Here is a 20,140-nt window from a genome sequence, read left to right on the forward strand (position 1 = left end):
TTGTTTCGCCAATTTATTTCCGAGATTGACGCGATGAATGGTCATGCCTCGTTACTTATTTCGTAATGTTAGTGTCGGGCAGAGCAATGGGGAACGAGGTCACGTGTGAAACATGAACCATACAATAGATCACATCAACCTTCAGTGGGCACTGCCGAAACACATGCTCCACAATTCATTGTTAAATCTAGCACGGGAAGAGAAATAATTTGAACGGTACCAGTGTTTTTTCTCCTTCTGATTTCGCAAAATTGCGTAACCAGGCTTTTTTCAAACTGGGTAGAGAAAAATGCTTCCCTTTGTGAATCTACGACTATTAACTCAGCATTAACCCAAAGAAGCAACCAGATGCAGGTAAGTAATGAGAGGGTGCTGGTGTGTGAAGTGTGGGCAATTGCTACACAATGCACCTGCACTGCCTACATGGAAACTGCGAGCATCTGGAAGCATATCGGCCTTTCCTAGCCAACAATCCTCAAACGTGGCACATTTCACTGCTTATAATTAGGGCGCACCTTGTGTGGTGTGTGTGGTGTGTGTGTGTGTCAACCTCTGTGTGCTCCGTGCGTCTACCTCTGTGATGTGTACGTCTAACAATCTGTGGTCTGTGTAACAACCTGTGAGGTCTGTGTGTGTCCAGCTATGTGCTGTGTGTGTTAAACTGCGTGTCCAACTGTGTGTAACAACATGTGTGGTCTGTGTCAACCTGTGTGCTGTGTGTGTGCGCATGCGCCCGAAGAGGCCGCACAGGGTTTTTTGTTGTGTGAAGCGAACCCAAGCCGCGGAACGCCGCTGGGTGACGAGCGATGGTAGCGCCGCGCCGTGCCACCGAGAGGCGGTGCGACGCTGATGGGGGGCGCCCACTGCGGTCCGCGGGACACGGCACCTGGCACGGCGTGGCACGCCCGTAGCGACGCGGTGCTCCCCCAAGGCGGCCGGTGCGGAAGTCACTTGATGCGCTGCACGATGACGGCGTTGAGGAGGTTCGCCTCCCCCAGCGTCTGCTCCTCGTCCGTCAGCTCCCGACTCGGGAACGTCGTCATGAGCACGAAGGGCGACGCCGCCATGGCTGGGCGCGACTGCACGATGAGCTGCCGCACATCACGTAGCCTGTGGCGCGCCGGCGCAGAGTGGCATCAGAATGACGGACCAAATAAAAACGAACCTTTCCCTCGCACCGTTCAACGTCGCCGCGTCGTCCCAGCGTCCCGTCGTTTTCACGTCAAAATGCGTTTTTTGTTGTTGTCGTGGCCAGCAATTGCCGCTGCTTTTAAAACGAAAACAAAAGGGTGCAATTCGATACGAAACAAAAAAGGAAAAAACGATCAAATCTAATCGGCACATTCATCACTAATGGCTAGGCAAACGCAAGCATGCGCGTTTCAACGCCCCGCAGTCCTCACCTCGTCACACAAACTCAACTTGAAGCCACCAAGAGGAGACCCTCGTGGGCAACCTCAACCCACAGCAGCATGCGCTGGCGGTCACGACATACCTGCATGGCTCCGCTGAGAACGCCTACTCCGTGGGTTAAGGTGCAGGGGGTGGGTGAGTGGGGGGAGGGGTTACAGACCGGGAGACGGGAACCACTGGACACGTGCGAGCACGGTCCGTGGTGGGGGGTCACCTGTGCGTGTGGTTAAACTTCTGCAGGAGCCGCCCCCCATCGGCCAGGCGAATCTGTAGGCTGGTGGTGGGTGCCGTCTCATCCACCTGCACAAGCGGCGCGTCGCTCTCCGTGTCGGCCGCCGCCGCTGCCGTCGCAGCCACGGGCTGCGCCCCCGCTGGCGCGGTCACCACGTGCGGGGTAGGGCTGCAACACACAGAGACAAAGATCCCCTGTGTAGCCTTGAACAGACCGCTGGGGCAAGTGCTGCTAGCGAGTAGCACATGAAGGCAGGCACAACGCACAAGCAGTTGGTTTGGCCAGCATGATGCCTGGCTGCCTTTGTCTCCCCAGTGCTGATGTGTACACACTGCTGACATTTGCCTGGAAATCGAATGTGGGCATCGGATTTGCAGCGTACCCCACCACTCCACACACGTACGCAAGCAACACACACACACCCACAGTCTCATCTCTGTTTGTCTTTGTCTTCCTCAAAGAAAAAAAGCCTTTGCACTATGGGGCCCTAATAACAAAAAAATGTTTACATTTATTTAAGGGAAAAGAGCCCAGCTTTGCCCGCTGCATCTCCCACTGGCTCCTGTGTTCCCACGTAGCCATCTCCGTGACGCCCCGACCCGGCACACTTCCACGCGGGCGCCTCCCTGCCAACCCCACGGCTGCTCTCTCCGACTCACGCGTGCCGCCGCGTTGCTCACCTCCCCAACTTCTGGCCCTCTCCACCAAAGGCTTTGAACTTGGATTTGGGCTTCACGTAGTCAAGATCCCTGTGGTCCTCCATGTCCAAGTTGACTTGCCCTCCGCGGGCCATGCGTCGCAGCTCCAGCGGGATCTCCCTGTGCCCCGACAGTGGAGAACGAGTGTGAGACTTTGTTTAACCAAAGAGCCCAGACATGTCTCATAAATAAAGAGGGCATTGAACATCACGGGGTGGTTGGCTGTGTGCAGGAAAACACGGTGTTCACCTGAGGCTTCCACAGCCTTGATTAAAGTTCGTACGTTAACTAAAAATTAATTAACCGGAAAGCTGCTGTTGCTGCTGCTTGACAATCCACCTGGACCACAGCAAGCGGTTTGCAGAGTCGCAATCTGTGAGCATCACACATCTGTACTCGGTAACATTTACCCTCTTGATGTATTCCCACTCCTAATTCATTGTTTGACTTTTGGGGTCTGCGGAGACCGAGTGGAATGAGGTGACTTTAGCTACGACTGGTGATGTAGCCATGCACGCAGTTACCCCCACAGTTGCAATGTGAGCATTTGCCTATGGGTCAGAGACAACACGGTTATGGTGGTGATAATTGATGTGATGGTATTGACAGTACATGTTACCAAGATGGCATCTGGTAGGTTGCTTCATGACAATGGTATAAGCTTTTTTGTCTAAGTTTTATGTACTACTCGCTTTGAAGGCTATAAACAATCTCACAATTTGTTCTCACCTAATACTACACAAAGTGTTAACTGGCTCCAGCACTGTGTATATCGTACAGTGTGAGTGGACAGACGCAGTGTATTGCTCAACGCCGATCTGAACGTGCATGTGTGCGCAGAGATGTACCCCCTCTTTATCGCGCTCAGGAACTGTGCGCTCGCGGGGTCTCCGTAGTCACGGAGGTCTCCGTTGTCGATGCTAAATCCGTTCTTCCACAGTTTGAGCACCACGTTCACCTGTGGGGAGCAAATGGCAGTTCGCGCTCGCCAAGATGTCCACGAGTGCCCGTCACTTACTCTTTGGTTCTTTCGGTAAAGTCACGTGGGTATGTAATAAAATAAATCACGACGTTTCGGGTGCAACACAAGCGTCCGTCATCAGGTGGGAAAGCATGGTCTGCTGTCACGAAAGCTTCAAATCAAGATTGAACCGCCTCTACGGGGGGGGGGGGGGTTTCCACATATCTGTTAGAGCTTTTAACAGACTCTGAGACAAGAAGGCTCACCTGATCGAAAGAACCAAAGAGTATGGATTCCTGCAGTCACGGAAGCTTTAAATCAAGATTGCCAATCACTTCCGAAGTCAATTCCAACGGCGAAAAAACTGGTTCAAACGTGACGCTCGATGTTTTCAAAACGATCGCACGCCTCGCTGCACGCCCGCGGTGTGGAAACGCAGCGGAGTGCGGGGAGGGGGGGGAAGCGCCGCCCACTCACGTCTTGCGCGGCCTCAGCACGGTTCTGCCCGGCCACATAGGCCGACTCCTCCGAGCCAGACGCCCCAAGACGATAGCCGCCCCCAGAGAAAGCCTGTAGCTGACGGCAAACAAAGCGATCAGTGGCACAGCAACAGTAGCCAAAGCACATCGGCACCGAGCACGTGCCAGCATTAGCTGGCCACATACTGGCAAATGTTTACTCTACAACACACAAGCGGTGTGCTGAACTAGTAACTCATTTGCATGTTTTGTTTACATTACAAACCATACTAATTGGCTGTGTCGGGTGGTGGCAGGTTTAACAACACATTTATATTTACGCGATCTACACCCCAAAAAAATCTATCATTGAAAATGCTGCTGGACTTACATTAGCAGTATTAATTGGACATATTTCTATTTTTTTACCAGGTAAGACCCACTGAGCTATATAGATTTTTTCAGAAGCGACTTGGCCACAAATGATAGCTCAACAAAGTGCTAGCTTATCGTGTGAAAGTTTATAGCAGCCAAATATTCGAAACCAAAAAAAACAAGAGCCATCTTTTACTAATTCGTTAAACAAAAAAATCAGTATTTAAAATCCACAATGTACGTGGTGAATACGAGAGTCCTTTATAAATAACGGATTGCATGGATGGGGGACTGAGCCATGGGGAGAAGATTATGAAAAAGGAACAGGAACGGTAGTGATTAAAAGGGGAAGGAGATTAAGGGGTCGTGGGATGAGCTAGAGAAGAAACAACAGACCCATGGAATTAACGATCAGTGGCGTTCCAACTCTTGGCCAACCCTCTGGTCGCCCGCGCCCCGCATGTGAGAGTGGTGCACGGCAGCGGCGGCCCCCCTCACCCGGGAGCCGCTGGGCTCGCCGCCCCGCGCGGCGCTGTCCACGGGCACCGCGCCATGCTCCTTCGCCTCCTTGAAGAGGTTCTCCACGATCTCGTTGGGGTTCCGCTTGCGAGGCGGCCCAACGATCTGCTGCCCACTGTGCTCCGACCCGCCGGCATAAAACCTGGCACCAACAAAAGCGGCGGCTCCTGAGTTCCGGTTGGGCTGCCCCGGTAAATTCTACGGGTGCATTAATCGCAAAACGCCAGGCGCTGTCTCCTTCACGGTAGACGTTAAAGATTCCGTGATCACTTTGTGGGCAAGTCAACAGTGGTTATCTGTTGGATCACTTGCCCCCACCATAGGAATGTGGAATTTCTACCACCGGTTCAGGACTGTAAACGGGAGATGATCACCCCTTCAATGCCCATTAGAGCAGAAAATCCCTAAGACTTTTTGTTCAATTTGAAACGTTTGCAGATGTGTCATTAGCGTGGTGTCACTTGACACCCAAGTGTAGTGACTGTGAATGTCACTGTGTGGTGCCGGGCTTGCGAGGCCACGGCAGATAATGTGTTGTCATTATGTGCAGCCCGGTTACTGGGCGTCGTAACAGCCCTAGCGGGGCTTGGGTGAGCGCTGGTTAGCGCAATAGCACCACGTACAGTGTGCGGTGCGGGCTCCCGGTGAGGGAGCGAGAGAGAGTGTCAGCCAGCCAGGGTTACGTTGGGGTATGATACGATGGTTGACCTGCCGACACGTGACCGGCTGATATTGGAGGGGGACCACCGGTGGACGGGGGGGCCCTGGGCAGTCACGTGGTATAAAGGAGCTCTCGGGAGCCTTCGGGAAAGAGCTCTAGAGATCTAGAAGGTGGGCGGGGCGAGGGGCGGAGCCAGCCCCAGCCCAGGCCGACATAACGGGGGCCCCGTGAGGGGCTCGGGGTTCTTCGGGTTGTTGGTGAAGAAGATCCACGTCGGGTTGAAAAGCCTCTAGCCACGCGGTACGGGACCCAGCTCATGGTCCGGACTGGGATAGCGGGACCGTGTCTAGTTCTGCCGTAGCGTGTTTAGATGGGCGTTCAACACCCGAGTGTAGGTTACGTTATGTTGTGTTGAGTTGATGTAATAAATAGTGTTGCTCCCAAGACAACGTCTGTGACTCAGTTGGACTCACTACACAAGTGAGGTGCTCCCAAGGGATTATCCAAGTTAAATATGTTGATGAAGTAAAGTAGAGTGGACACTTATTGGTGGATGTGGAGTCACCTCTGTCCCTCCTCCTCGTCACTATCGTCATCCTGCTGCTGCTGCAAATCGCGTAGCCCGGCGATTCGTGATCCGCGGCCTCCCCCACTACAACATACACGGTCAATCACACACAAACAACAACACACTCCGTCAACCACACACAGACAACAACACAGACAAACACACAGACAACCACACACAGACAACAACAACACAGACAACAACACACAGACAACACACAGACAACAACAACAACGACAACAACACATAGACAACACAGACAACAACACACAGACAACACAGACAACAACACACAGACAACAACACACAGACAACAACACACAGACAACAACAAACAGACAACAACACACAGACAACACAGACAACAACACACAGACAACAACACACAGACAAGACACAGACAACAACACATGGACAATAACACACAGACAACCACACACAGACAACAACACACAGACAACCACACACAGACAACCACACACAGACAACAACACAGACAACAACACAGACAACAACACAGACAACAACACGCAGACAACAACACGCAGACAACAACACGCAGACAACAACACACAGACAACAACGACAACAACACGCAGACAACAACAACACACAGACAACAACACGCAGACAACAACAACAACACACAGACAACAACACAGACACCAACACAGACAACCACACAGACAAAAACACACAGACAAAAACACAGACAACCACACACAGACAACCACACACAGACAACAACACGCAGACAACACGCAGAAAACAACACACAGACAACACAGACAACAACACACAGACAACAACACACAGACAACAACACACAGACAACACAGACAACCACACACAGACAACAACAACAATACAGACAAGACACAGACAACAACACACGGCCAACAACACACAGACAACACACAGCCAACCACACACAGACAACACCACACAGACAACAACACACAGACAACCACACACAGACAACCACACACAGATAACAACAAACAGACAACAACACACAGATAACAACAAACAGACAACAACACACAGACAACAACGACAACAACACACAGACAACCACACACAGACAACACCACACAGACAACAACATACAGACAACCACACACAGACAACCACACACAGATAACAACAAACAAACAACACACAGACAACAACGACAACAACACACAGACAACCACACACAGACACCAACAGACAACCACACACAGACAAAAACACACAGACAACAACACAGACAACCACACACGGACAACAATACACACACAACAACACACAGACAACCACATGCAGACAACCACACGCAGACAAACACACGCAGACAACAACACGCAGACAACAACACGCAGACAACAACACGCAGAAAACAACACACAGACAACCACACAAACAACACTCAGACAACAACACAGACAACACCACACAGACAACAACACACAGACAACAACAGACAACAACACACAGACAACAAAAACGACAACAACACACAGACAACCACACACAGACAACAACACGCAGACAACAACACACAGACAACAACACACAGACAACAACACACAGACAACACAGACAACCACACACAGACAACCCCACACAGACAACAACACACAGACAACAACCACACAGACAACAACAACACACAGACAACAACACAGACACCAACACAGACAACCACACCCAGACAACAACACAGACAACAACACAAACAACCACACGCAGACAACAACACGCAGACAACCACACGCAGACAACAACACGCAGACAACAACACGCAGACAACAACACAGACAACAACACAGACAACCACACACAGACAAAAACACACAGACAACAACACACACAACCACGCACAGACAACCAGACACAGACAACAACACACAGACAACAACACACAGACAAAAACAGCACAGACAAGACACAGACAACAACACATGGACAACAACACACAGACAACACACGGACAACAACACACAGACAACACACAGACAACAACACACAGACAACAACACACAGACAACAACACACAGACAACCACACACAGACAACAACACACAGACAACAACACACAGACAACAACGACAACAACACAGACAACAGACAACCACACACAGACAACCACACACAGACAACAACACACAGACAACCACACACAGACAACAAGAACACACAGACAACAACACAGACACCAACACAGACAACAACACGCAGACAACAACACGCAAACAACAACACGCAGACAACAACACGCAAACAACAACACGCAGACAACAACACGCAGAAAACAACACACAGACAACCACACAAACAACACACAGACAACACAGACAACAACAACACACAGACAACAACAACAAAGACAACAACACACAGACAACAGACAACAACAACGACAACAACACACAGACAACAACACACAGACAACAACAACGACAACACACAGACAACAACACACAGACAACAACACACAGACAACATCAACAAAGACAACAACACACAGACAACAAACAGACAACAACAACGACAACAACACACAGACAACAACACACAGACAAAAACACACAGACAACAATACACGGACAACAACACAAAGACAACAACACACAGAAAACCACAGACAACAACACACAGACAACAAAAACAGACAATAACAGAGAACAACACACAAACAACCACACAGACAAAAACACACAGACAACAACACAGACAACCACACACAGACAACAACACACAGACAACCACACACAGACACCAACACACAGACAACAACACGCAGAAAACAACACACAGGCAACACCGACAACACAGACAACAACACACAGACAACACCACACAGACAACAACACACAGACAACACAGACAACCACACACAGACAACCACACACAGACAACAACATACAGACAACAACACACAGACAACAACACACAGACAACAACAACAACACAGACAAGACAGACAACAGCACACGGACAACAACACACAAACAACACAGACAACCACACACAGACAACACCACACAGACAACCACACACAGACAACCACACACAGACAACAACACACAGACAACAACACACAGACAACAACGACAACAACACACAGACAACACAGACAACCACACACAGACAACAACACAGACAACCACACAGACAACAACACACACAGACAACAACACATGGACAACAACACACAGACAACACACGGACAACAACACACAGACAACACACAGACAACAACACACAGACAACAACACACAGACAACCACACACAGACAACAACACACAGACAACAACACACAGACAACAACGACAACAACACAGACCACAAACAACCACACAGACAACCACACACAGACAACCACACAGACAAAAACACAGACAACAACACAGACAACAACACACAGACAACCACAGACAACAACACGCAGACAACAACACGCAGACAACAACACGCAGACAACAACACGCAGAAAACAACACACAGACAACCACACAAACAACACACACACAACACAGACAACAACACACAGACAACAACAAAGACAACAACACACAGACAACAAACGGACAACAACGACAACAACACACAGACAACAACACACAGACAACCACACAAACAACACACAGACAACACAGACAACAACAACACACAGACAACAACAACAAAGACAACAACACACAGACAACAAACAGACAACAACAACGACAACAACACACAGACAACAACACACAGACAACAACAACGACAACACACAGACAACAACACACAGACAACAACACACAGACAACATCAACAAAGACAACAACACACAGACAACAAACAGACAACAACAACGACAACAACACACAGACAACAACACACAGACAAAAACACACAGACAACAATACACGGACAACAACACAAAGACAACAACACACAGAAAACCACAGACAACAACACACAGACAACAAAAACAGACAATAACACAGAGAACAACACACAAACAACCACACAGACAAAAACACACAGACAACAACACAGACAACCACACACAGACAACAACACACAGACAACCACACACAGACACCAACACACAGACAACAACACGCAGAAAACAACACACAGGCAACACCGACAACACAGACTACAACACACAGACAACACCACACAGACAACAACACACAGACAACACAGACAACCACACACAGACAACCACACACAGACAACAACATACAGACAACAACACACAGACAACAACACACAGACAACAACAACAACACAGACAAGACAGACAACACACGGACAACAACACACAAACAACACAGACAACCACACACAGACAACACCACACAGACAACAACACACAGACAACCACACACAGACAACAACACACAGACAACAACACACAGACAACAACGACAACACACAGACAACACAGACAACCACACACAGACAACAACACACAGACAACCACACAGACAACAACACACACAGACAACAACACACAGACACCAACACAGACAACCACACAGACAAAAACACACAGACAACAACACAGACAACCACACACAGAGAACAACACGCAGACAACCACACGCAGACAACCACACGCAGACAACAACACGCAGACAACAACACGCAGACAACAACACGCAGACAACAACACGCAGACAACAACACGCAGACAACAACACGCAGACAACAACACGCAGACAACCACACAAACAACACACAGACAACACAGACAACCACACACAGACAACACCACACAGACAACAACACACAGACAAACAACAACACGGACAACAACAAAACAGACAACAATACACAGACAACAACAACGACAACAACACACAGACAACACACAGACAACAACAACGACAACAACAGACAACCACACACAGACAACAACACACAGACAACAACAACGACAACAACACACAGACAACACAAACAACCACACACAGACAACACAGACAACCACACACAGACAACAACACACAGACAACAATACACGGACAACAACACACGGACAACCACATACAGACAACCACACACAGACAACAACAACACAGACAACAACAACACAGACAACACAGACAACCACACACAGACAACAACACACAGACAACAACACACAGACAACAACAACACAGACACCAAAACAGACAACCACACAGACAAAAACACAGACAACAACACAGACAATAACACACAGACAACCACACGCAGACAACAACACGCAGACAACAACACGCAGACAACAACACGCAGAAAACAACACACAGACAACCACACAAACAACACACAGACAACACAGACAACCACACACAGACAACAACACACAGACAACAACAACGACAACAACACACAGACAACAACACACAGACAACAACAACGACAACAACACACAGACAACAACACACAGACAACAACACACGGACAACCACACACAGACAACCACACACAGACAACAACACAAATACAACAACACAAAGACAACAACACACAGACAACAACACACAGAAAACCACAGACAGAAAACCACAGACAACAACACACAGACAACAAAAACAGACAATAACACAGAGAACAACACACAAACAACCACACAGACAAAAACACACAGACAACAACACAGACAACCACGCACAGACAACAACACACAGACAACCACACACAGACAACCACACACAGACAACAACACGCAGACAACAACACACAGGCAACACAGACAACACAGACAACACAGACAACAACACACAGACAACACCACACAGACAACAACAAACAGACAACGCAGACAACAACAACGACAACAACACACAGACAACAACACACAGACAACAGCAACAACAACACAGACAAGACAGACAACAACACACGGACAACAACACACAGACAACCACACAGACAACACCACACAGACAACAACACACAGACAACAACACACAGACAACAACACACAGACAACCACACACAGACAACAACACACAGACAACCACACAGACAACAACACACACAGACAACAACACAGACAACCACACACAGACAAAAACACACAGACAACAACACAGACAACAACACAGACAACCACACACAGACAACAACACGCAGACAACAACACGCAGACAACAACACGCAGACAACAACAACAACACACAGACAACAACACGCAGACAACAACACGCACACAACAACAACAACACACAGACACCAACACAGACAACCACACAGACAAAAACACACAGACAACAACACAGACAACCACACACAGACAACCACACACAGACAACAACACGCAGACAACACGCAGAAAACAACACACAGACAAGACAGACAACACAGACAACAACACACAGACAACAACACACAGACAACAACACACAACACAGACAACCACACACAGACAACAACACACAGACAACAACACACAGACAACAACACACAGACAACAACAACAACACAGACAAGACACAGACAACAACACACGGACAACAACACACAGACAACCACACACAGACAACCCCACACAGACAACAACACACAGACAACCACACACAGATAACAACAAACAGACAACAACACACAGACAACAACGACAACAACACACAGACAACCACACACAGACACCAACACAGACAACCACACACAGACAACAACACAGACAACAACACAGACAACCACACACGGACAACAATACACAGACAACCACACGCAGACAACCACACGCAGACAACCACACGCAGACAACAACACGCAGACAACAACACGCAGACAACAACACGCAGAAAACAACACGCAGAAAACAACACACAGACAACCACACAAACAACACTCAGACAACCACACAGACAACACCACACAGACAACAACAACACAGACAACAACACACAGACAACAACAACGACAACAACACACAGACAACAACACACAGACAACAACACACAGACAACCACACACAGACAACAACACACAGACAACAACGACAACAACACACAGACAACACAGACAACCACACACAGACAACCACACAGACAACAACACGCAGACAACAACAACAACACACAGACAACAACACAGACACCAACACAGACAACCACACACAGACAAAAACACACAGACAACAACACAGACAACCACACACAGACAACAACACGCAGACAACAACACACAGACAACAACACACAGACAACAACACACAGACAACACAGACAACCACACACAGACAACAACACACAGACAACAACACACAGACAACCACACAGACAACAACAACACACAGACAACAACACAGACACCAACACAGACAACAACACAGACAACCACACGCAGACAACACGCAGACAACCACACGCAGACAACAACACGCAGACAACAACACAGACAACAACACAGACAACCACTCACAGACAAAAACACACAGACAACAACACACACAACCACGCACAGACAACCACACACAGACAGCCACACACAGACAACAACACACAGACAACAACAGCACAGACAACAACAGCACAGACAAGACACAGACAACAACACATGGACAACAACACACAGACAACACACAGCCAACAACACACAGACAACAACACACAGACAACCACACACAGACAACAACACACAGACAACAACGACAACAACACAGACAACACAGACAACCACACACAGACAACCACACACAGACAACAACACACAGACAAAAAAACCCAGACAACAACAACACACAGACAACAACACAGACACCAACACAGACAACCACACAGACAAAAACACAGACAACAACACAGACAACAACACACAGACAACCACAGACAACAACACGCAGACAACAACACGCAGACAACAACACGCAGACAACAACACGCAGAAAACAACACACAGACAACCACACAAACAACACACACACAACACAGACAACAACACACAGACAACAACAAAGACAACAACACACAGACAACAAACGGACAACAACGACAACAACACACAGACAACAACACACAGACAACAACAACGACAACACACAGACAACAACACACAGACAACAACACACAGACAATAACACAGAGAACAACACACAAACAACCACACAGACAAAAACACACAGACAACAACACAGACAACCACACACAGACAACAACACACAGACAACCACACACAGACACCAACACACAGACAACAACACGCAGAAAACAACACACAGGCAACACCGACAACACAGACAACAACACACAGACAACACCACACAGACAACAACACACAGACAACACAGACAACCACACACAGACAACCACACACAGACAACAACATACAGACAACAACACACAGACAACAACAACACAGACAAGACAGACAACACACGGACAACAACACACAAACAACACAGACAACCACACACAGACAACACCACACAGACAACAACACACAGACAACCACACACAGACAACAACACACAGACAACAACACACAGACAACAACGACAACAACACACAGACAACACAGACAACCACACACAGACAACAACACACAGACAACCACACAGACAACAACACACACAGACAACAACACACAGACACCAACACAGACAACCACACACAGACAAAAACACACAGACAACAACACAGACAACAACACAGACAACCACACACAGAGAACAACACGCAGACAACCACACGCAGACAACCACACGCAGACAACAACACGCAGACAACAACACGCAGACAACAACACGCAGACAACAACATGCAGACAACAACACGCAAACAACACGCAGACAACAACACGCAGACAACCACACAAACAACACACAGACAACACAGACAACCACACACAGACAACACCACACAGACAACAACACACAGACAAACAACAACACGGACAACAACAAAACAGACAACAATACACAGACAACAACAACGACAACAACACACAGACAACACACAGACAACAACAACGACAACAACAAACAGACAACCACACACAGACAACAACACACAGACAACAACAACGACAACAACACACAGACAACACAAACAACCACACACAGACAACACAGACAACCACACACAGACAACAACACACAGACAACAATACACGGACAACAACACACGGACAACCACATACAGACAACCACACACAGACAACAACAACACAGACAACAACAACACAGACAACACAGACAACCACACACAGACAACAACACACAGACAACAACACACAGACAACAACAACACAGACACCAAAACAGACAACCACACAGACAAAAACACAGACAACAACACAGACAATAACACACAGACAACCACAAGCAGACAACAACACGCAGACAACACGCAGACAATAACACGCAGACAACAACACGCAGACAACAACACGCAGAAAACAACACACAGACAACACAGACAACCACACACAGACAACAACACACAGACAACAACAACGACAACAACACACAGACAACAACACACAGACAACAACAACGACAACAACACACAGACAACAACACACAGACAACAACACACGGACAACCACACACAGACAACCACACACAGACAACCACACACAGACAACCACACACAGACAACAACACAAATACAACAACACAAAGACAACAACACACAGAAAACAACACACAGACAACCACAGACAGAAAACCACAGACAACAACACACAGACAACAAAAACAGACAATAACACAGAGAACAACACACAAACAACCACACAGACAAAAACACACAGACAACAACACAGACAACCACGCACAGACAACAACACACAGACAACCACACACAGAAAACCACACGCAGGCAACACAGACAACACAGACAACACAGACAACAACAAACAGACAACGCAGACAACAACAACGACAACAACACACAGACAACAACACACAGACAACAGCAACAACACAGACAAGACAGACAACAACACACGGACAACAACACACAGACAACCACACAGACAACACCACACAGACAACCACACACAGACAACAACACACAGACAACCACACACAGACAACAACACACAGACAACCACACAGACAACAACACACACAGACAACAACACACACAGACAACAACCACACAGACAAAAACACAGACAACAACACAGACAACAACACACAGACAACCACAGACAACAACACGCAGACAACAACACGCAGACAACAACACCCAGACAACAACACGCAGACAACAACACGCAGAAAACAACACACAGACAACCACACAAACAACACACACACAACACAGACAACAACACACAGACAACAACAAAGACAACAACACACAGACAACAAACAGACAACAACGACAACAACACACAGACAACAACACACAGAAAACAACAACGACAACACACAGACAACAACACACAGACAACAACACACAGACAATAACACAGAGAACAACACACAAACAACCACACAGACAAAAACACACAGACAACAACACAGACAACCACACACAGACAACAACACACAGACAACCACACACAGACACCAACACACAGACAACAACACGCAGAAAACAACACACAGGCAACACCGACAACACAGACAACAACACACAGACAACACCACACAGACAACAACACACAGACAACACAGACAACCACACACAGACAACCACACACAGACAACAACATACAGACAACAACACACAGACAACAACACACAGACAACAACAACAACACAGACAAGACAGACAACACACGGACAACAACACACAAACAACACAGACAACCACACACAGACAACACCACACAGACAACAACACACAGACAACCACACACAGACAACAACACACAGACAACAACACACAGACAACAACGACAACAACACACAGACAACACAGACAACCACACACAGACAACAACACACAGACAACCACACAGACAACAACACACACAGACAACAACACACAGACACCAACACAGACAACCACACACAGACAAAAACACACAGACAACAACAGACAACAACACAGACAACCACACACAGAGAACAACACGCAGACAACCACACGCAGACAACCACACGCAGACAACAACACGCAGACAACAACACGCAGACAACAACACGCAGACAACAACACGCAGACAACAACACGCAAACAACACGCAGACAACAACACGCAGACAACCACACAAACAACACACAGACAACACAGACAACCACACACAGACAACACCACACAGACAACAACACACAGACAAACAACAACACGGACAACAACAAAACAGACAACAATACACAGACAACAACAACGACAACAACACACAGACAACACACAGACAACAACAACGACAACAACAAACAGACAACCACACACAGACAACAACACACAGACAACAACAACGACAACAACACACAGACAACACAAACAACCACACACAGACAACACAGACAACCACACACAGACAACAACACACAGACAACAATACACGGACAACAACACACGGACAACCACATACAGACAACCACACACAGACAACAACAACACAGACAACAACAACACAGACAACACAGACAACCACACACAGACAACAACACACAGACAACAACACACAGACAACAACAACACAGACACCAAAACAGACAACCACACAGACAAAAACACAGACAACAACACAGACAATAACACACAGACAACCACACGCAGACAACAACACGCAGACAACACGCAGACAATAACACGCAGACAACAACACGCAGACAACAACACGCAGAAAACAACACACAGACAACACAGACAACCACACACAGACAACAACACACAGACAACAACAACGACAACAACACACAGACAACAACACACAGACAACAACAACGACAACAACACACAGACAACAACACACAGACAACAACACACGGACAACCACACACAGACAACCACACACAGACAACCACACACAGACAACAACACAAATACAACAACACAAAGACAACAACACACAGACAACAACACACAGAAAACCACAGACAGAAAACCACAGACAACAACACACAGACAACAAAAACAGACAATAACACAGAGAACAACACACAAACAACCACACAGACAAAAACACACAGACAACAACACAGACAACCACGCACAGACAACAACACACAGACAACCACACACAGACAACCACACACAGACAACAACACGCAGGCAACACAGACAACACCACACAGACAACAAACAGACAACGCAGACAACAACAACGACAACAACACACAGACAACAACACACAGACAACAGCAACAACACAGACAAGACAGACAACAACACACGGACAACAACACACAGACAACCACACAGACAACACCACACAGACAGACAACAACACACAGACAACAACACACAGACAACCACACACAGACAACAACACACAGACAACACAGACAACCACACGCAGACAACAACACGCAGACAACACGCAGACAATAACACGCAGACAACAACACGCAGACAACAACACGCAGAAAACAACACACAGACAACACAGACAACCACACACAGACAACAACACACAGACAACAACAACGACAACAACACACAGACAACAACACACAGACAACAACAACGACAACAACACACAGACAACAACACACAGACAACAACACACGGACAACCACACACAGACAACCACACACAGACAACCACACACAGACAACAACACAAATACAACAACACAAAGACAACAACACACAGACAACAACACACAGAAAACCACAGACAGAAAACCACAGACAACAACACACAGACAACAAAAACAGACAATAACACAGAGAACAACACACAAACAACCACACAGACAAAAACACACAGACAACAACACAGACAACCACGCACAGACAACAACACACAGACAACCACACACAGACAACCACACACAGACAACAACACGCAGGCAACACAGACAACACCACACAGACAACAAACAGACAACGCAGACAACAACAACGACAACAACACACAGACAACAACACACAGACAACAGCAACAACACAGACAAGACAGACAACAACACACGGACAACAACACACAGACAACCACACAGACAACACCACACAGACAGACAACAACACACAGACAACAACACACAGACAACCACACACAGACAACAACACACAGACAACCACACAGACAACAACACACACAGACAACAACACACAGACACCAACACAGACAACCACACACAGACAAAAACACACAGACAACAACACAGACAACAACACAGACAACCACACACAGACAACAACACGCAGACAACAACACGCAGACAACAACACGCAGACAACAACAACAACACACAGACAACAACACGCAGACAACAACACGCACACAACAACAACAACACACAGACACCAACACAGACAACCACACAGACAAAAACACACAGACAACAACACAGACAACCACACACAGACAACCACACACAGACAACAACACGCAGACAACACGCAGAAAACAACACACAGACAACACAGACAACACAGACAACAACACACAGACAACAACACACAGACAACAACACACAACACAGACAACCACACACAGACAACAACACACAACACAGACAACCACACACAGACAACAACACACAGACAACAACACACAGACAACAACACACAGACAACAACAACAACACAGACAAGACACAGACAACAACACACGGACAACAACACACAGACAACCACACACAGACAACCCCACACAGACAACAACACACAGACAACCACACACAGATAACAACAAACAGACACCAACACACAGACAACAACGACAACAACACACAGACAACCACACACAGACACCAACACAGACAACCACACACAGACAAAAACACACAGACAACAACACAGACAACCACACACGGACAACAATACACAGACAACCACACGCAGACAACCACACGCAGACAACCACACGCAGACAACAACACGCAGACAACAACACGCAGACAACAACACGCAGAAAACAACACGCAGAAAACAACACACAGACAACCACACAAACAACACTCAGACAACCACACAGACAACACCACACAGACAACAACAACACAGACAACAACACACAGACAACAACAACGACAACAACACACAGACAACAACACACAGACAACAACACACAGACAACCACACACAGACAACCAAACACAGACAACAACACACAGACAACAACACACAGACAACACAGACAACCACACACAGACAACAACACACAGACAACCACACAGACAACAACACACACAGACAACAACACAC

The 20,140-nt window shown here is 47.3% G+C and overlaps 1 protein-coding gene across 1 annotated transcript in view; it reads right to left on the reverse strand.

The window, feature by feature from the left end:
- Positions 1–20,140, reverse strand: part of LOC144717755 (NSFL1 cofactor p47-like) — a 33,609-nt gene continuing 13,469 nt past the window's right edge. Inside the window, exons 3-9 of the mRNA XM_078593378.1 lie at positions 5,883–5,969; positions 4,636–4,798; positions 3,782–3,874; positions 3,192–3,301; positions 2,326–2,463; positions 1,628–1,813; positions 1–1,110 (exon numbers count right to left, since the gene is read on the reverse strand). Of these exons, the coding sequence (XP_078449504.1) occupies positions 948–1,110; positions 1,628–1,813; positions 2,326–2,463; positions 3,192–3,301; positions 3,782–3,874; positions 4,636–4,798; positions 5,883–5,969 (940 nt within the window). The 3' untranslated portion in view covers positions 1–947. The remainder of the gene's footprint in view (positions 1,111–1,627; positions 1,814–2,325; positions 2,464–3,191; positions 3,302–3,781; positions 3,875–4,635; positions 4,799–5,882; positions 5,970–20,140) is intronic.

This window comes from Lampetra planeri, chromosome 4 (genome assembly GCF_965212315.1).
Source record: "Lampetra planeri chromosome 4, kcLamPlan1.2.h2, whole genome shotgun sequence".
NCBI classification, from domain to species: Eukaryota; Metazoa; Chordata; class Hyperoartia; order Petromyzontiformes; family Petromyzontidae; genus Lampetra; species Lampetra planeri.